General features: G+C 42.0%; 2 protein-coding genes across 7 annotated transcripts in view; one reads left to right on the top strand and one right to left on the bottom strand.

Moving 5' to 3' along the window:
• Nucleotides 1-180: 180 nt before the first annotated feature.
• On the bottom strand, nucleotides 181-6307 carry LOC139384938 (ubiquitin-like protein 7). Of its 5 annotated transcripts, XR_011628889.1 has the most exons (12): nucleotides 6200-6307; nucleotides 5705-5885; nucleotides 5497-5616; nucleotides 5286-5368; nucleotides 3419-3503; nucleotides 3262-3319; nucleotides 3005-3138; nucleotides 2711-2760; nucleotides 2452-2628; nucleotides 2229-2342; nucleotides 1673-1901; nucleotides 1243-1347 (listed from the first exon to the last, which is right to left on the bottom strand). XR_011628889.1 is itself a non-coding variant. In XM_071129849.1 (11 exons), exons 1-11 carry the CDS (start codon nucleotides 6305-6307, stop codon nucleotides 1761-1763), a joined length of 1251 nt encoding a protein of 416 aa, XP_070985950.1. In that variant the 3' UTR covers nucleotides 181-1760. The 5 variants fall into 5 exon arrangements, 4 of the variants coding, with proteins under 4 accessions (XP_070985950.1, XP_070985951.1, XP_070985952.1 ...); XM_071129849.1 differs by having other exon boundaries at nucleotides 181-1901; XM_071129850.1 differs by having other exon boundaries at nucleotides 181-1901; nucleotides 5705-5879; nucleotides 6200-6236.
• Nucleotides 6308-7254: 947 nt separating this feature from the next.
• Nucleotides 7255-20391, top strand: part of LOC139384936 (CD276 antigen-like) — an 81244-nt gene continuing 68107 nt past the window's right edge. Inside the window, exons 1-2 of one of the 2 annotated variants that reach the window (XM_071129847.1) lie at nucleotides 7255-7518; nucleotides 19654-19749. In XM_071129847.1, the coding sequence (XP_070985948.1) occupies nucleotides 19704-19749 (46 nt within the window). In that variant the 5' untranslated portion in view covers nucleotides 7255-7518; nucleotides 19654-19703. The remainder of the gene's footprint in view (nucleotides 7519-19653; nucleotides 19750-20391) is intronic. The other variant, XM_071129848.1, reaches the window with a different exon arrangement.

The raw sequence follows: 20391 nt of genomic DNA, 5'->3' as shown, positions 1-20391 counted from the left end.
GTTGGAGGTTTGAGGATGTGATGCTGCAGTTAAGAGGATAGGTCTGACATGGCAACGACCAGCAGAATAAACCGTTTCTATTCAACAATCCTCTACCATTACTGCAATGCTTTTAACGTGATCTATCAAACAAAGAAGACCAATATACTGTCTAATAAGCCTACAGTAAGTCAATTGCTATGGTGCATCATTATTCATTTAAATTAGCTTGAAAGGCAATCAAACGTTGTATTAACCAATTGAAGACTCGACATCATTTGAATAAGTTCTGAAGAGTCCAGCGAGAGACCTCACTTTGAAACTGTAAGAGATATTCACAGGGAAATTGCCTGCAGGTGTGCACGGCCTGCATATAAAATGGTAATGGGGACAGAAAGACACAAAGCACTGTTTGGGTGCTGTGCTCATGAAAGGCCCCATTCAACAAGACGCACTTATAAAACTAAGCAGGGCAATTACTGAAGATTGAGAATGGTAGGGTGAGGGGGGCACACAATTTGTCCTCTTCTTCCACAGCACCCCAATGGGAGACAATGAGACAAAGCAGCACACAAAATGGGTCTGGTTGTTTAAAGAGCAAGCCCATTTGAACACAGACACAATAACATCTGAATGGATGGTACTTAGAATGGATACAAGGTTATCCTTCTGCAGTACAATGTTTGCATAATGTCAGCTGTTAAAAGAGTAAAAATGTAATAAATCTCATACATGTTGGATGAGCCTATATTTTAATCAAACCACAAAAATAGTCTAATACTGGTATTTACATTTACTCTCAAACAACTATTACATTATGTATGTGTTTATTGATCTGGCAGCCCAACTGAACCAGTTTCAGAATCAGTTCAAACATCAGCTAGCCATATTTGTCAAATTTCTACTCCTGATTTCTCTATTGAATGGAATCGCAAAGGAACTATAGTAAGAGGTTAAACATTGCCACCTAGTGTACAACTGTATGAATCACAATTAGACTCTAGGGGTAATCTCAACACTGCTTTCTTCCAAGGCATATTTTAGAGCAGATCTGAGTCAATGCTAGTGTCTGAAACAAAATGAAGATTTCTGGTAGAACACAGCCCTCTTTCATTATGTATATATTCACACAGCGATGAGTTTAAAGCCTTCAGGGCCTAGCAACAAACCTCCTTTAAATGGCTGGCAAAACATGTATTATTTTGTTTTGGACTTGTAATAAAGATAAACCTGTACCTTATCTACCCCTGAATCTGATTGACTCATTTAAAGGTTGTTCCATTTAGGCTGTATATGAAAGGGTAGAGGAGTAGTAATGAGGTCTTCATGTCTGAAGCATTGTGTCCATATAAGTGTCCATATCACAGCCTAATGGCAGAATGAACAGAGCATCAGCTTGGGTCTGTGTACTCTCCTCTCTCTCATATCACAGCCTAATGGCAGAATGACCAGAGCATCAGCTTGGGTCTGTGCACTCTCCTCTCTCTCATATCACAGCCTAATGGCAGAATGACCAGAGCATCAGCTTGGGTCTGTGTACTCTCCTCTCTCTCATCTCACAGCCCAATGGCAGAATTACCAGAGCATCAGCTTGGGTCTGTGTACTCTCCTCTCTCTCATATCACAGCCTAATGGCAGAATGACCAGAGCATCAGCTTGGGTCTGTGCACTCTCCTCTCTCTCATATCACAGCCTAATGGCAGAATGACCAGAGCCATCAGCTTGGGTCTGTGTAGAGACGTTTCCCCCTGCACTCTCCTCTCTCAGGGCCCTGGCTTGGCTCAGAGTCCTGGCCCTCCAGCAAAGATGAGCTCCAGAGCTGACTGGATGTCCCCCTCTGTAGCCTGGAGCGCCCGTAACATCAGCTCCTCATCCTGGATTCCCATGTCTCTCAGCTGCTGCAGCTGGGACTGCCAACGCCCCTATAAGACAGTAGAACAAAGCTACCCTTAAAACTACTGGCAAACAGACTAAAACACACAGTCAGAGGCATTGAAGCTTAGGCCGTCATTACTCCAGCTAGAGAGAGACCAAATAGAAACGCAGCGAGTGCCATTGCTCCAGGCAGTATGATTAAGAGCACAGCTTCTATCCTCAGTGTTGTCCTTTAAAAAGGTCGAGACATGTGGATCTGGTCTGTCCTCGTGGCTCATGTAGCACATTGAGAGGAGAGAGTGAGAGGAAAGGAGGAGAGGGAAAGGAGAGAATGAGAGAGTAGAGAGGAGAAGAGGAAAGGAGAAGAGACTGACCTGCAGAGAGGACATGCTGGAGGCCTGCAGAGCCTGCTGCAGTGCCTGGCTGAAAAGGTCATTGCTGACAGGAGTCCCTGCTGGCGTGGGAGGCACTCCAGATGAGGTGTCCTGCTGCAACACAGAACAAAGGGCACGCAGTTAGAAGGGCAAGTGTCTGCTCTGTGTCACTGGTAGAGGAGTGCGTTTGTGTGTTGAGGGAGCATGATGGGACATTCTTTACCTGCTCCCCTGCAGTGGGAGTAACAGCACTGCTCTCAGGAGTACTGGCCAGGGCCAGGGCAGTGGCCAGCTCACTCTGTGTTATGGGTCGAGGGCCTGTAGCTCCACTATGGCCAAGGGACACTGGCCGCATTCCTGCTGGGCCCCCGGTTCGGTTGGATGGTCCTGCCTGATTGCTCTAGTTACACACATAGCAATGATGTTGGCTATACTCCATCTATATTTACATTTTTAATCTCAATCCAGCTAGATTGACTCACCGATTGGAAATCTTCATCGTCATCAGACATGCCCTCAAACATAAACCCTCCTGCAGACAAGACAACGCAAACGTAATACATGTTCCAGTCTTAGTGATGGTGAGTGACAGACCGATGTGGCCATCACTGGGTCGTGTTCAGTAGGGACTAAACGTTTTGAAAAAGAATGAAACAGGGAGGTGCTACCTGAACCTTGTCCAATAAGAACAGATTTTTGTTTTCCGTTGCAAACTATTTTTCTACAGTCTAACCTATTGAACACCACCCTGTAGTTTCCACCAGTGTGATGCTCACCTGGCATGTCACTGTAGGAGCTGGAGGAGACGTTGCGGGAGGAGCCGGCGCTGGACTGAGCAGGCATGCTGCCAGCCACTGAGTGGAGGACCAGGATGATGGCATTGACCAGGGCTGGGTGAGAACTGATCAACCTACAAGGCAAAACGTTTAATACTTTAGTATTATCCCTAATGTCACAAATCCACAGTATAGTTACTCATTCACAACATGGCATGACAAAGTCATTCTACAGTATATGGAACAAAAACACTTACACATCCAGCATGTTAGGGTCTGTGAATTGCACAAATAGATCTTTGTCTTGGAGCACTTCTGCAAGATTCAGAAGCATAGCATTGTAAGAGATAACCTCCTTGGTGACATGGTTAGGATGATGTTATGTCATAACGGGCAGGGCTAATCAGTACTTGCCTAGCGCTACCGGGTCAGATCTAAGCCCTGGCGTGGCCACAATGATCTGATCTAGAGACTCCTTATTAGTCAGCATCTTAAACACCTGGGAAAGCAAATTAAGTTATATACTGTGGGGTTCGAAATGATTGACACCCTTGATAAAGAAGAGCAATAATGACTGTATAAGATAAATCATTAAAATACTGAGCTATGCTAAATAAAAATTGGGAAATTATAATTGTTTTATACTAAAACAATTGCCCAGATAAATATATTTTTATTTAACAAGTAACAGTCATGAATAATGATGACAGATTTACAGAGTCAAAGATCTTACCCCCAAGACATGCTAACCTCCCCTGTTATTGGTAATGGTGAGAGGTTAGCATGTTTTGGAGGTAGGATCTTTGACACTATGTAACTTTGTCACTCATAATTATTCACAATTCATTCAGGATTATCCGTAATCCTGGTATAATTCACATTAATGTACAAGTGTTTAGAAACATATTCTATTCATATTTACAACTAAAAAGTGACTCCACAATGACAATACATTATTTACCATTCGTTTATATTGGGCACAAAATAATCTGAAACACAACCAAAACAAACTGCAAATGCATCCAACACGTTTGTATAGTTACAAGCTTGATGTAGTCATTGTGAGCTAGGAATATGGAACCAAATACTACACCTTTGACTACTTCATTTATAATAATTTTTAGGGGTGTCAATTTTTCACCACTACCTTTTTGAGTAGTACTACTAATTAAACAAAGTATCTTTCTTTGACCAATTGTATTAGTATAAAATAATATAACTTTCCCATTCTTTTGAGCATAAAATATAGCTCAGTATTTGAACTATTTCTACTGAACAAAAATATAAACCCAACACGAAACAATTTCAAAGATTTTACTGAGTTACAGTTCACATAAGGAAATCAGTCAATTGAAATAAACTCATTGGGCTCTAATCTATGGATTTCATATGACTGGGAATAAAGATATGTTTATGTCGGACTCAGATACCTTAAAAAAAGGTTGGGGCTTGGCTCAGAAAACCAGTCAGTATCTGGTGTGACCACCATAATTGGCACGACAATGGGCCTCAGGTTCTCACCATGGTATCTCTGTGCATTCAAATTGCCATCGATAAAATGCAATTGTGTTTGTTGTCCGTAGCGAATGCCTGCCCATAGCATAACCCAACGCCACCATGGGGCCCTCTGTTCACAATGTTGACAAACTGCCTGCCCACACTACGCCATACACATGGTCTGCGGTTGTGAGGCCAGTTGGACATACTGCCAAATTCTCTAAAAAGACATTGAGGAGGTTGATGGTAGAGAAATCAACATTAAATTCTATAGCAACAGTTCTGGTGGACATACCTGCAGTCAGTATGCCAATTGCATGCTCCCTCAAAACTTGAGACATCTGTGGGATTGTGTTGCGTGACAAAACTGCACATTTTAGAGTGGGCTTTTATTGTCCACCGCACAAGGTGCACCTGTGTTATGATCATGCTGTTTAATCAGCTTCTTAATATGCCACCCCTGTCAGGAGGACAGATTATCTTGGCAAAGGAGAAATGCTCACTAACAGGGATGTAAACAAATGTGTGCATAAAATTTGAGAGAATTAAGCTTTTTGTGCATATGGAACATTTCCGGGCTCTTTTATTTCAGCTCATGAAACACGGGACCAACACTTTACATGTTGTGTTTATATTTTTGTTCAGTGTATTTTATACATTCCTTATTGCTAATCTTTATCAAGGTTGTCAATCATTTTGGACCCCACTGTAACTGATATAATAGGATTTCTGATAAAGACATCCTTCTACATTTTCATTCTCAACACCATAACAATGTTTTTACCGAGTCTCTGTAGGTGGAGTTGGAGTGGAGGGCTGCCTGCAGCACACGGAACTCCCTGGCTGCAGTCGTCCTGTTCACTGGCTCTACAGACAAAGGGAGAAAGACAGGAGAGATAAATTACTATGGTTCTTTGTAGAAGTAACCTTATAAATGGAAATGTCTAGTGACATGGCGCTTCTAAGAGGGTTAGAGTTGGTCTGTCAAAGCCCACCTGGATTGATTTCTGGTTCAGGCCAGGTCCTTTTGAGGATGTGCAGGGTGGATCCAGGCTGGATCCCACAGGAGTCTAAAGACAGGTCATCCTTCAACTTGCGACCACAGTGTACCAGCTCTGACAAATTAAATAAATAAAAAAACATCAGAAGCAAATCGTAAATAAGTTAGCTAACATGTGAGTTGTTCACTTATGTAATGCAAACCTATGAGTTCGGGGTCCGGTAGGGAATCAGGGAGCTGTGCCGAAACGAGTTGTTTCAGAGTAGAGACTCGGTACCCGCCGGGAGACACGTCTCCAGGCATAGTCTCGGGGAAGTGGAAGGTGGATTTGGGCTGATCCACCAGCTTCAATGACAGGTGCCACCCCGACATCATAAGCTGTTGCTAGACAGGAACAAGTTACGACAATCTACATTGGCAACAGCACCACATTCACGAATCTAAAACTAGCTAAAGTTTGGAAAAGTAATGTTAGATGTTTAATCTTCTGATATGCACAGCTAACGTTACCGTTAGCTATTAGCCACTAAGCTAGCAGGCTAGCTATAATGTCACTAACATTAGGCATTAACATTTTTAGCAAGTAAAGACCGTTAAGATGACGTTTTCAAAAATACCGTTTGTATGGCAGCAACTAAAACGCATTAAATCCACCAATGACACATGAAACTCAATGAAAAATTGTACAGCAGACTCACGATTTGCTTTGTTGAAACGATGTTTAGTCCGTGTTTAGTCACGTGGTCCACAATCACGCTGACCAAGGCGGAAGTAATGGAATATACATTATGGTAATAATGTATCATTTATTTGCTGTCACGGTCCTTGCTGAAGCAAAATGTAACAACTGCAACGTAGATGTAGCAATTCTAACCAAATTACCTTTTCTACAGCAATTTCAAGATACTCGTCACCCCTTGTTGCACATTTGGTCAGTTATTGTGCCGCAGAGACTATTTTCCAACTTTTCCGTGTCATCATCAAATTATTTTAACCCTCAAACTACCAACATATTTTACATGATTATTACCAGCTGGAGTCATTTTTCCCCCAAGATGAAACAAAAAAACTGAACGTATAAAAAACTGAACGACTTTTATCAAAACATAATTTGAAATAAAAATGTTCCTTGTTGTTGTTAGGACCTAACAATTACATGTGATATTGAAAACGAAAATAACAATTTGTAAGGTATTGGACTCCAATGTTTTGTCAGGGGGGTGCGAAGCATCAGGAGTCAGACAGGATTTAGGTGCAGAAGGGTTCATTATTTGGATACAGGATTATTTCTCACACAGCTGAGTTCAGCAGAGCCCATCAAATCAAAGTCATATCAAATCAAATTGTATTGGTCACATAGCAGTGTAAGTGTAAAACCAACTCTCTTTGTTTTAATGACATTTATTGCAAACGTCCAGTTCAACAATGGCATCTAGTTCATACAACACCATTGCCTATCCAGTTTGTTATTTTCATCAAAGCATATGACCCTTCATCAGACAGAAATGTGTAATCAAGGTATCACACGTATTATTATTAGCCTTAGTATATTCCAAATTATAAAGTTGTGTATGAAGAATTTGAGATGTACAAAACATAATAGAATAAGTAAATTGATAAGCACCACATGTGTTTAATATACTGTATGCTTGCCTTCAACATAAAGGGTTAAATAAAGATTAAATCACAAAATAAAGGGTTAACATTACAGAGGGATGGGGGTCGGGGGGCAAACACTTTTCTCGTACGCGTGACATCATACTGGACAAAGCACCGTATGGGAGTGGTTTCTTAGAATCGAATGAATCCTCCTGAATGTAAGGTTTTTCAATTCCTGTAGCCGAACTATTACTTTGTCAAGTCAAAAGGGTTCAAGGGAACACTATTAGCGCTTATTTTGTCAGGAAATCCCAAAGAGGGTATACAAAACTCAACCGAATAACATCATATGCGATTTTGTGTAACAAATCACAGACGCTGGATGGTTGGTGATTCATAGTTGCGTTCCCCAAACATGGTAAGTTTTTACATCATTTTTTTATTTGCATTCGTCAAAGAAAATTATATGAAACGTGGTGTAGTAACCATGTATTAACGCGTCGTTTCGATTTTCTGAGAATTTTGAGAATGAGCCACGAACATTTCGTTGTGCTTGCAGATTTAAGCAACAGCTGGAGTGAATGAAGCAGAAACGCCGCATGATTGGATATACGGCTACTACTGCATCTTATTCGAACAAAAGACAATAGACTCGTTTAAGAAACTCATTAACAATAAATACACTGTTAAGTAACTTCGATGTAAGTCTCAATAAGTTAATGTCCCAATGGCGGTTTTTGTTTATCACATTTTACCAAAGCACTTAGCTAGACACCCCCCCCCCCCACAATAAATTGGAACAACCATTCAGTCAATTTATAGTTTAGCTATAGGACGTTAGCTTCCTACCTGGCCAACATCCGGTGAAATTGCAGATCGCAAAATTTAAAAATACTCAATTCAAATATTTAACATTCTTGAAAAGATATGTGTTATACATCAAAATAAAGCTTAATTTCTTGTTAATCCAGCCGCTGTGTCAGATTTCAAAAAGGCTTTACGGCGAAAGCACACCATGCGATTATCTGAGGATAGCGTCCCGCATACAAACACATGACAATAATTTTTCAACCAGGTAGGTGCGACACAAAAGTCAGAAATAGCGATATAATTAATGCCTTACCTTTGAAGATCTTCTGTTGGCACTCCAAAATGTCCCAGAAACATTACAAATGGGCCTTTTGTTCGATAATGTTCTTCTTTATGTCCCCCCAAAAATGTCAATTTATTTATTTATTTGGCGCGTTTGATTCAGAAATACACTGGTTTCAACTCACCCAACATGCCTACAAAGTATCTAAAATAATCTTACCTGTAAACTTGGTCCAAACATTTCAAACAACGTTCCTAATCCAACCTCAGGTACCCTAAAACCTCAGGTACCCTAAATAATCGATACAATTTAAGACGGAATAAACTGTTTCTAATACCGGATAAAAAACAACGTGGAGAACGCTCCACAATGAATAGGACTACTTCTTCATTTCTCAAAAGAAAAACATCAAACAATTTCTAAAGACTGTTAACATCTAGTGGAAGCCATAGGAGCTGCAACCAGGTTCCTAATAATAAGGGTATCCCATAGAAAACAATTGGAAAATCCTATGACCTCAAAAAAAAATTCCCCTGGATGGTTTGTCCTCATTGATTCGCCTGCCAAATCAGTTCTGTTATACTCATAGACATTATTTTAGCAGTTTTAGAAACTTTAGACTGTTTTCTATCCAAATCTATATGCATATCCTAGCTTCTGGGCCTGAGTAACAGGCAGTTTACTTTGGGCACGCTTTTCATCCGGTTGTCAAAATACTGCCCCCTACCCAAGAGAGGTTATATTCAAATTTTCCCTATACCCATTGTGAGGTTGCTACAACCTAGCCTATGAATGGAAGTTTATAACGTAGGTGCACAGGTCGAGAGACAAATTAGAGTAATCAAGGTGACAGTGACACATTCAATACCGCCTTCCACACTCTTGCCTGCATCTAGCTGATCTAGGGTGTAACTATTAGTCGTCCAAACATTTGCAAACAACAGTTTTCATTGGACAAATTCAGGTAGGTTTATCCCCATTTCGTTCTGTTTGCTTCCGTCTCTCACTTTCTCTCTGATGCGTCTCCTTCATTTTTGAAGAAATGTATTTGTTCAAAACAGTTCCACTATTGTCTTTATCTCTCTCTTTGAGTCAACTACTCACCACATTTTTTTTGCACTGCAGTGCTAGCTAGCGGTAGCTTATGCTTTCAGTAATAGATTTATTCTCTGATCCTTTGATTGAGTAGACAACATGTCAGTTTATGCTGCAAGAGCTCTGATAGGTTGGAGGACATCCTCCACAAGTTGCCATAATTACTGTGTAAGTCTATGGAAGGTGTTGAGAACCTTAAGCCTCCTAGGTTTTGTAATGAAGTCAATGTACCTAGAGTAGGACGAAAATAGCTGTCCTCCTGCTACACCATGGCGCTACCCCTGAGAGTGCTGCTGTTGAGGCTATTGTAGACCTTCATTGCAAAACAGTGTGTTCTAATCAGTTATTTGGTAACTTGAACATATTCAGTATAGTTTTATCTAAAACATATATTTTTTTAAATGTTTCACTATTTTTATTTATCTGACATTCACTGAATAGGATGGACCTCCCCTCCTCCCCTGAGGAGCATTCACTGCTCAAAACTTAATTATAGTCTGTAAAGCTTGATAATAACATGATTGTCTTGTTTTTAGACAAAAGACTGGAAACTGGTCAGACACAGGTTGAATCAACTTTGTTTCCACGTCATTTCAATGAAATTGTGTTGCACCAATGTGGAATAGACATTGAATTGACATCTGTGCACAGTGGGTGGTCTCCTATTTGTTGGGACCGCTGTGATTGGAACTTGGAACACACAGCAGTATTACCCCATCACAGAGATGGGAGGGGGAAAATTTTCAGGCCCAGGGCAACATAGGGGGACCTGGGGGATTATAAAATATGATAAGGTCTTCTAGAACAGAGGTTCTTAAACTGTGGGGCGCGCCTTTTTAACAAACTTAGTCCGGCTTTCACCGTACTCCTCAGTCATCAGTTTTCCTCTTATCATGTCAGTCATTGCAGACCTTAGAGAGCTATTTATAACTTTAGACTCGGTTTTATCAAATAAAAGTGAATTCAACAAGCCGATGTAATGTCATTGTTGTTTTACAGAGGGTTACAATGCAATTATAATATCTTTACCCATATCTCCATGTCTCAACTTCTATATAAGGCATTGCTTTTTATTTCTCCTTGAGGGTAGAGTTAGTTTCATGATGTCAGCTGCTGTTTATGTTATGTTATTATTCTGAGCTCCATACTGTATTGGAGGACTGGGCTTCAGAACCAGTGGTCTGATGATGCCTATCATATGATTGTCAGAGCAGAGCAGCTGGGCTTTCTTGGCAGGTACAGCATCCTGGAGGGATACAATAGTCTTTGATACCTAACTGGCTAGAGAGGAAATTATAGCCAACGTTGGGGAAAGACAAGAGAAATACTTCATACTTAAAATGGAGGGAAAAGCATTAGCAATATCAGACTTTTCCAGCAAACACCTTACGTTTAGGTAATAGCATTTGTGTACGTGATACCACAACCTATAAATCCACAACAAATGTAAATGGATCTGCTGAGTGAAGACAGAGTACAGATTATTGTACTCGTTAGTGTGCTGAAATAATTCCTGCCTTATGCCTGTCTAAGGCTGCAGGTGTGGTCAAATGAGTTTGATCTGACCTCTGACATTAAGCTGACCAAAATAATCTGGGTAGTGCAGGGAGAGAGGAAAAAGGGGATTTACCAGTCCTGGTGGAGAAGGTAGACAGGGGGAAGGGAAATAACATTGAGTAATTCAATACAAAAAAATTGGAATGTTTCCTGCTGTCCTGTCTGTCCACAAGGGACACAGACAGCCTGGACAGACAGTGGCTTTCGCACTGCGTACCAGTCATACTCAATAATATCTGAGTTCAAATTGGCTGAGCTATGTGAAACTGAATTAAACAGGAACTTAACAATGTGTCAGGAAATCTGACTTGTGATTATGAAGAACTCTTAGGTATGTCACCTGTCTATGTTGTAATGTTTTCTATGCATGCCATGCGGGTATGTTATGACACATACAATGCATCAGCTTTGCCATGAATAACTTGAAGCCAGTGAGCAGGACAAATATTTCTAGATCGCAAGCTCCCTAGTCCCTAGTCCTGGCATGCTAAATTAATTATGGGAAAGCTGGCTGCTGCTGCCTGCTGGACAGCTGTCCAGACCAGAGGGAGACAGACAGATAGACTGACAGACAGCCAGGTTCCAGGGAACAGTCCTATTATGGAAGTAGCTTTGTGTGGAAGTTACCTTTCTTCCCACACCCTTTCTTTTTGCTGAGCTCATCTGGAAACTTCATGGAAAGTCTTTCATAATAGGTTTTCATCTAAGCCAAGGAAGGAAGCTGATGACCATAGATAGCCGTGTTGATGTGACTCATTTGGCAACGTACAAACCTGGATAGTTGGAAACTTTGTAATTAATTTATTACAAACACATTTAGCTCTCTAACTGTAATAAGTAGGCTATGTTTACGTTGGTTATGATTGAGTTTTTGGTGGGGATTTGTTTTGTTCTATCTCAGTAACGTTGTTAATAGCAGTACAAACCGAAGTGAGTGTCAGAGGCTTCTACTTTTCATTTCTGTGAACAGACCAATCTGGTCACCATAGCTGAAGACTGCGTTAACCATACCTCTTAGTGTACCACTCCCTTTTGTGCTATCTGCTTATGTTGTAGCCTGCCTAGCCTACCCACAAGCCACCTGATACCATGCCGTCATGTTGACCCCAGTTGGCATTACCCATTATAGTCCTTATCCTCCCCTCACAGCCTCTCTCTCTCTGGGGGTCGTCAGCAGGGTATGCTAGCTGTGTTAGGATTCAGGAAGGGAAGGAGAGAGAATAGTGGACTGGAGAGGACATGAGTGTTGAGGCAGAATACAGTACAGGATATACTGTATACCAAAGGGAAATGAGGAGTACAGTAACAGAGCGGAAACAGATCTGTTACATCCTGACCATAGAAATACTTTATTTTCTATGATGGAGTAGGTCAAGGTGTGACTGGGGGGTGTTCTAGTTTATTATTTCTATGTGGGGTTTTAGGTTTAATTTTCTATGTTGGTGATTTGTATGATTCCCATTTAGAGGCAGCTGGTAATCGTTGTCTCTAATTGGGGATCATATTTAAGTAGTATTTGTTCCCACTTGTGTTTGTGGGAAATTTAATTTGGTGTTTGGAGTTAGTGTCTGTACACCTCTTATGTTACAGTTCGTAATTTGTTTCCTTTTGTTTTTTGTAAGTTTCACTTTATAATAAATATATAGAACTCAACGTACGTTGCGCCTTGGTCTACCCCTCCCCTCTATGTACAGTATCCCCAAAATGTTTATATTCACATGATTGTTGTGCCCCTGCTGTCATTTTATAGTGTTTATTCTAATTTTACTTACCCATTTTTATGTGGGTCATGGGTAATGTACACACACACACAATCCAGGGTTTCCGTTATGAAAACGTGGCGCTGGACATTTGACCTGCAGCATTTGAATTTACCGGACATTTGAGACATTTACCTGACCCATATGCATTGGGTGCGTAACCTGATTAGGGCGTCCACCCACGGTGCTCAGAATGACAGAAATCACATTTACATTACGGAATTTAATCTTAACAGAACATGCAAGTCGAGGATGCAATGACGTGTGTCCTTCTTACCGCACACTTTGAAGATGTTAGAATAACTGTCCACGTGTACTTTTTCTCAGCCAACAACACGAGTAACGAACCGCCAAATCACAAGCCTATGCATAGACGGCGCATGAGTTTCAAGTTTGGGGAAACCAATTATCACCGTAAAAATGCACCTTTATAATAACGCATTCCATTCATTCCATGCAAACTTATGTTCGAAATGTGATGAGTAGATTGCATAGTCATAATTTAGGCTAATAATATTACTCAATCACTGTTTGCAAAAAAGGCCAGTCAATCATGGCTGAGCGCGTATAGGGTAGATGCGTGGGCTGTAGGCTATATCAGATACGTTTCTTCTTTCTTTGCAAACACACATTTTATGCATTTCTTCTACACTTTAAAGTATATGACTGGAGACATTAGCAGAATCTTCTTTAATAAGACAAATTACAGGGTAGCCTACTTTGCTGACAAACATCAATAAAAGCGACGCTGTCCATATAATGGGCCAATGAGAATGGGAGACACAAATAGAATGTGATGTCCATCTAAACTATAGGAGGAAATTCATGTCCAAAAACAAAATGTTAACTATGGGATCGGTGTCCCTATACAGGGACAGTTGAGCTAACATACGCTAATGTGATTAGCATGATGTTGTAAGTAACAAGAACATTTCCCAGGACATAGGCATGTCTTATATGGGCAGAGAGGTCAAATTCTTGTTAATGTAACTGCACTGTCCAATTTGCAGTAGCTATTACAGTGAAAAAACACCATGCTATTGTTTGAGGAGAGTGCACAACCACAAAAAAATGTTATCAAGGCAAATGGTTTGATACGTTCACCTCAAAGGGAAATAATGTACTTACATTCAGTAATCTTGCTCTGATTTGTCATCCTGAGGGTCCCAGAGATAAAATGTAGCATAGTTTTGTTTGATAAAATTTGATGTTTTATAAGTTTTGTATTCAAATGTAGGAACTGGGTTCTGCAGTTTGAACCCCTGCTGTCTCTGGCTCCACACCCACCATGCCTGGCCATCTAGATGTGTGAAAGTTATCAAATCAAATTTTATTTGTCACATACACATGGTTAGCAGATGTTAATGCGAGTGTAGCGAAATGCTTGTGCTTCTAGTTCCGACAATGCAGTAATAACAAGTAATCTAACTAACAATTCCAAAACTACTGTCTTGTACACAGTGTAAGGGGATAAAGAATATGTACATAAGGATATATGAATGAGTGATGGTACAGAGCAGCATAGGCAAGATACAGTCGATGGTATCGAGTACAGTATGTACAAATGAGATGAGTATGTAAACAAAGTGGCATAGTTTAAAGTGGCTAGTGATACATGTATTACATAAGGATACAGTCGATGATATAGAGTACAGTATATACGTATGCATATGAGATGAATAATGTAGGGTAAGTAACATTATATAAGGTAGCTTGTTTAAAGTGGCTAGTGATATATTTACATCATTTCCCATCAATTCCCATTATTAAAGTGGCTGGAGTTGAGTCAGTGTCAGTGTGTTGGCAGCAGCCACTCAATGTTAGTGGTGGCTGTTTAACAGTCTGATGGCCTTGAGATAGAAGCTGTTTTTCAGTCTCTCGGTCCCAGCTTTGATGCACCTGTACTGACCTCGCCTTCTGGATGATAGAGGGGTGAACAGGCAGTGGCTCGGGTGGTTGATGTCCTTGATGATCTTTATGGCCTTCCTGTGACATCGGGTGGTGTAGGTGTCCTGGAGGGCAGGTAGTTTGCCCCCGGTGATGCGTTGTGCAGACCTCACTACCCTCTGGAGAGCCTTACGGTTGAGGGCGGTGCAGTTGCCATACCAGGCGGTGATACAGCCCGCCAGGATGCTCTCGATTGTGCATCTGTAGAAGTTTGTGAGTGCTTTTGGTGACAAGCCAAATTTCTTCAGCCTCCTGAGGTTGAAGAGGCGCTGCTGCGCCTTCTTCACGATGCTGTCTGTGTGAGTGGACCAATTCAGTTTGTCTGTGATGTGTATGCCGAGGAACTTAAAACTTGCTACCCTCTCCACTACTGTTCCATCGATGTGGATAGGGGGGTGTTCCCTCTGCTGTTTCCTGAAGTCCACAATCATCTCCTTAGTTTTGTTGACGTTGAGTGTGAGGTTATTTTCCTGACACCACACTCCGAGGGCCCTCACCTCCTCCCTGTAGGCCGTCTCGTCGTTGTTGGTAATCAAGCCTACCACTGTTGTGTCGTCCGCAAACTTGATGATTGAGTTGGAGGCGTGCGTGGCCACGCAGTCGTGGGTGAACAGGGAGTACAGGAGAGGGCTCAGAACGCACCCTTGTGGGGCCCCAGTGTTGAGGATCAGCGGGGTGGAGATGTTGTTGCCTACCCTCACCACCTGGGGGCGGCCCGTCAGGAAGTCCAGTACCCAGTTGCACAGGGCGGGGTCGAGACCCAGGGTCTCGAGCTTGATGACGAGCTTGGAGGGTACTATGGTGTTGAATGCCGAGCTGTAGTCGATGAACAGCATTCTCACATAGGTATTCCTCTTGTCCAGATGGGTTAGGGCAGTGTGCAGTGTGGTTGAGATTGCATCGTCTGTGGACCTATTTGGGCGGTAAGCAAATTGGAGTGGGTCTAGGGTGTCAGGTAGGGTGGAGGTGATATGGTCCTTGACTAGTCTCTCAAAGCACTTCATGATGACGGATGTGAGTGCTACGGGGCGGTAGTCGTTTAGCTCAGTTACCTTAGCTTTCTTGGGAACAGGAACAATGGTGGCCCTCTTGAAGCATGTGGGAACAGCAGACTGGTATAGGGATTGATTGAATATGTCCGTAAACACACCGGCCAGCTGGTCTGCGCATGCTCTGAGGGCGCGGCTGGGGATGCCGTCTGGGCCTGCAGCCTTGCGAGGGTTAACACGTTTAAATGTCTTACTCACCTCGGCTGCAGTGAAGGAGAGACCGCATGTTTTCGTTGCAGGCCGTGTCAGTGGCACTGTATTGTCCTCAAAGCGGGCAAAAAAGTTATTTAGTCTGCCTGGGAGCAAGACATCCTGGTCCGTGACTGGGCTGGATTTCTTCCTGTAGTCCGTGATTGACTGTAGACCCTGCCACATGCCTCTTGTGTCTGAGCCGTTGAATTGAGATTCTACTTTGTCTCTGTACTGGCGCTTAGCTTGTTTGATAGCCTTGCGGAGGGAATAGCTGCACTGTTTGTATTCGGTCATGTTACCAGACACCTTGCCCTGATTAAAAGCAGTGGTTCGCGCTTTCAGTTTCACACGAATGCTGCCATCAATCCACGGTTTCTGGTTAGGGAATGTTTTAATCGTTGCTATGGGAACGACATCTTCAACGCACGTTCTAATGAACTCGCACACCGAATCAGCGTATTCGTCAATGTTGTTATCTGACGCAATACGAAACATCTCCCAGTCCACGTGATGGAAGCAGTCTTGGAGTGTGGAGTCAGCTTGGTCGGACCAGCGTTGGACAGACCTCAGCGTGGGAGCCTCTTGTTTTAGTTTCTGTCTGTAGGCAGGGATCAACAAAATGGAGTCGTGGTCAGCTTTTCCGAAAGGGGGGCGGGGCAGGGCCTTATATGCGTCGCGGAAGTTAGAGTAACAATGATCCAAGGTCTTTCCACCCCTGGTTGCGCAATCGATATGCTGATAAAATTTAGGGAGTCTTGTTTTCAGATTAGCCTTGTTAAAATCCCCAGCTACAATGAATGCAGCCTCCGGATAAATCGTTTCCAGTTTGCAGAGAGTTAAATAAAGTTCGTTCAGAGCCATCGATGTGTCTGCTTGGGGGGGGATATATACGACTGTGATTATAATCGAAGAGAATTCTCTTGGTAGATAATGCGGTCTACATTTGATTGTGAGGAATTCTAAATCAGGTGAACAGAAGGATTTGAGTTCCTGTATGTTTCTTTCATCACACCATGTCACGTTGGCCATGAGGCATATGCCCCCGCCCCTCTTCTTACCAGAAAGATGTTTGTTTCTGTCAGCGCGATGCGTGGAGAAACCCGTTGGCTGCACCGCTTCGGATAGAGTCTCTCCAGTGAGCCATGTTTCAGTGAAGCAAAGGACGTTACAGTCTCTGATGTCCCTCTGGAATGCTACCCTTGCTCGGATTTCATCAACCTTGTTGTCAAGAGACTGGACATTGGCAAGAAGAATGCTAGGGAGTGGTGCACGGTGTGCCCGTCTCCGGAGTCTGACCAGAAGACCGCCTCGTTTCCCTCTCTTTCGGAGTCGTTTTTTTGGGTCGCTGCATAGGATCCACTCCGTTGTCCTGTTTGTAAGTGTATAAGCTAATGATCCATCATGTATGACATTTCTGGGAGTGTGTAAACTTACATTTTGTATTACCATATTGTATGTTCTCTATAGTTATGTACTTGAAAATGTATCAATTCGGCACATTTGGACAGACTATTGTAATGCTTCACTGGATCAATCTGAAACTTTGCACACACACTGCTGCAAACTAGTGGCCAAAATGTAAATTGCGCCTAAAACTGCAATATTGTATGATGGCCTTTCTCTTGCATTTCAAAGATGATACATGAAAAAAGACACCACATGTTTTTGTGTTTGTATTATCTTTTACCAGATCTAATGTGTTATATTCTCCAACAATAATTTTACATTTCCACAAACTTCAAAGTGTTTCCTTTCAAATTGTATCAAGAATATGCATATCTTTGTTTCAGGTCCTGAGCTACAGGCAGTTCGATTTGGGTGTGTCACTTTAGGTGATTTTTTTTTTAAATGGTCCGATCCTTAACAGTTTATTAAGTAGTGAAAATACAAATTATGGAAAGAGAAATTAGAGTATTTTCATTGTGTTCTCTTTACAGCAATAGCCATTTGCACTCCAAACTGTGCTGCCTTTCCTTCTGACTGTAGGCAATGCGATTTAAAAGCAATCTACAACTTATTTACGGCTAGGGGAAGCTAATGATCTTCTGTGGCGAAATCATACTTTAGTTACCAATTTTGAATGACTTTATTTATTTATGTATAGACAAGAGTAGGCTAATTAGCCTATATAATTTTGGCAATTTAATTCAATTTACTTAGGGAAAGCTTCCCCCAGCCTTATGGATGCGCTTACCTATGAGCATATGTCAACCTACTATCCTCATAGTAGAAAAGTTGACCTATTCTATTGGTCAGTTGTTTGTCCAGAAAGAAATAGCCCAAACAGACTCCTGGACAGTTGTGGAACGATAGATCCAAAATTCATACAACCAGTAGGCTATACCTAGGCTACATAATACAACTTTAAAAAGCAATGAATCTGATGCAGCAGATGAGAATGCTTAGCTTAAAATGTTGATAAACTATTATTTCTTAGCATTATTAACTCAGCAATACGCACAAGGCAGTAGTCTACACGCGAATGTGTTCTTGGCTACCGGATGATGAAAGAAAGTTGATAACCAATAGAACATGAGAGACATAGGCTACTGTTTTCAATAGCATTATGGAAGTCCTTATATAATAATTGCCTAGGCTACTTTGAAGCAAGGTAAAACATGCTCCATAATAAGTAGTAAAACGTTAAAGTTTCAAACAATTAAGTAACTATACGTTTTCAAAAGTGGTGTGTGACGCGCGGACGAAGCCTGCCTTCCGTATGCATTTGAATGGCGATTGGGAAGCGCGCTTCAGTTACCAGTTGAGAAATAAAAATACTAGCTCTTTTTAATCGTGGCCAATTATAATGTTTTTAACACAGGATTGCATTTAGAATTGTTGCCAATGATTGGGCTTATGAAAGCGCTGTCTGACTGGCTCTGTATATGTATGCTGTGTGCTTGTGATAAATAAGATACATAATGATTTAATTCCACAAAATTATGCAAATGAACCCATAGAAGCATGACCGGTCAAATGTATTTACATCAACTAGTATTTACATTAATGAATAGGCTAAAAAGCATTATTTCGCAGTGGGATTTTTTGTCTTCTGCAGGAGAGTTTTCAGGTGCCAATTTGTTTTTTCGGCCCTTTCAAAAAAAATAAAAAATAGGCCAAAAGCCGGATATTACCGGCTACCAGAAACCCTGACACACACACAGCGTCTCTGCAGTCTCCCACCGAGAGAGTGGTGGCAGACAGGAGACAGTTTTGTGAGGTAGGAGTCAAAAGAGTTCACTACATCTAATGTTTTCCCACGGGTGGGCATCCTGAGGCCACTAGGCGAATGACTGGGCTGTTTCCTGTCAGAATGGAAGCTCCCTTCACTCAGCTCTAATGGCCTGAAAGAAATGCCTTGTACTGTGTACAGCTCTCTAGCTCTCTTCCCCCTCCTCTCGCCCCTCTCTCTTTCCCTCTCTCTCACTCTCTTCCCTCACTCTCTCACTCTCTTCCCTCACTCTCTCACTCTCTTCCCTCACTCTCTCACTCTCTTCCCTCACTCTATCTCTCTGCCTATCACTCCTTCTCTAGCAATTCAATTTCAATTTAAGGGCTTTTTTGGCATGGGAAACGTGTTAACATTGCCAAAGCAAGTGAAGGAGATAATAAACAAAAGTGAAATAAACAACACAAATTAACAGTAAACATTACATACACTCTCTCTCTCTCTCTCTCTCTCTCGCAGGATTTCCCACAGCAAACACACTGGTTTAATGTTGACATTAGATTTAGTTCACATGAGCAGTAGCTGTTTTCACTCCCCTGTCTTTCTTTGGATGATTTCTTGTCTGAAATGTTGTATTTAAATGAATTGGGCCAGAGCGAATCGGATGATGTCTCTGTGTTTGTTTCAACAGTGCTGTGTCTGACGAGGCTGACCCGTGCTGCCGAGACCCTCAGGAAGACCATGCTGTCCCTCCTGCTGCCCATGCTGCTTGCTGTGCAAGCTCTCGGTGGGTGGTGTCCACCTATCCCCCTCCACGGCCTGCCATTACCCAGAGATCAAAGCTACCAGCAAGTGTAATTCCATCGCCATCTAAAACATATGCTTTAGCAGGGTTTTTAGTCATTCCCTTCAAAGAAATTACAAGAAAGACAAAAAAACAGCTCAAATGAGGCTTACTCTCCAAACTAATATTCTGAACAGTGCTAAAAGTAAAGACAATGAAAACCTTACAGAATGGGAACATTGAGAACGTTATGACTGAGGAGAAAGTTAGATTTGGACAGGAAAATTGGTTGGGTTTGTCCTTCTCTAGCCAGAGCTAAAATGGGGCCCTGGGGTAGTTAGTAGGGTGAGGTCCTGCCTGACAAGAGACTTGCAGAGAGTGTCGTTTTTCTCCAGTGAGTCAGAGAGTGTGGTGGGCGAGTCAGCCTCTCATGTTCCAGTAAGAAGGGGGAGTTGTGGTTGGTGTAGCCTGGGCACTAGGCAGCAGGGTTGTTGTAGTGCTCAGGGCAGTGTGTTGGAGTCAGCAGTCAGACAGAGACTCTAAGAGTGAGAGAGCTAGGAGCAGGGCTTCATTAGGGCCTAGTACTGTTCCAGCCTTCATGGGTCTCTGGTCTGCTAATTACTGGCTTTGGCGGCTGCTGGGACG

The sequence above is a fragment of the Oncorhynchus clarkii genome, chromosome 26 (genome assembly GCF_045791955.1).
Source record: "Oncorhynchus clarkii lewisi isolate Uvic-CL-2024 chromosome 26, UVic_Ocla_1.0, whole genome shotgun sequence".
NCBI lineage: Eukaryota > Metazoa > Chordata > Actinopteri > Salmoniformes > Salmonidae > Oncorhynchus > Oncorhynchus clarkii.
This window is presented reverse-complemented; position numbering and strand designations above follow the sequence as displayed.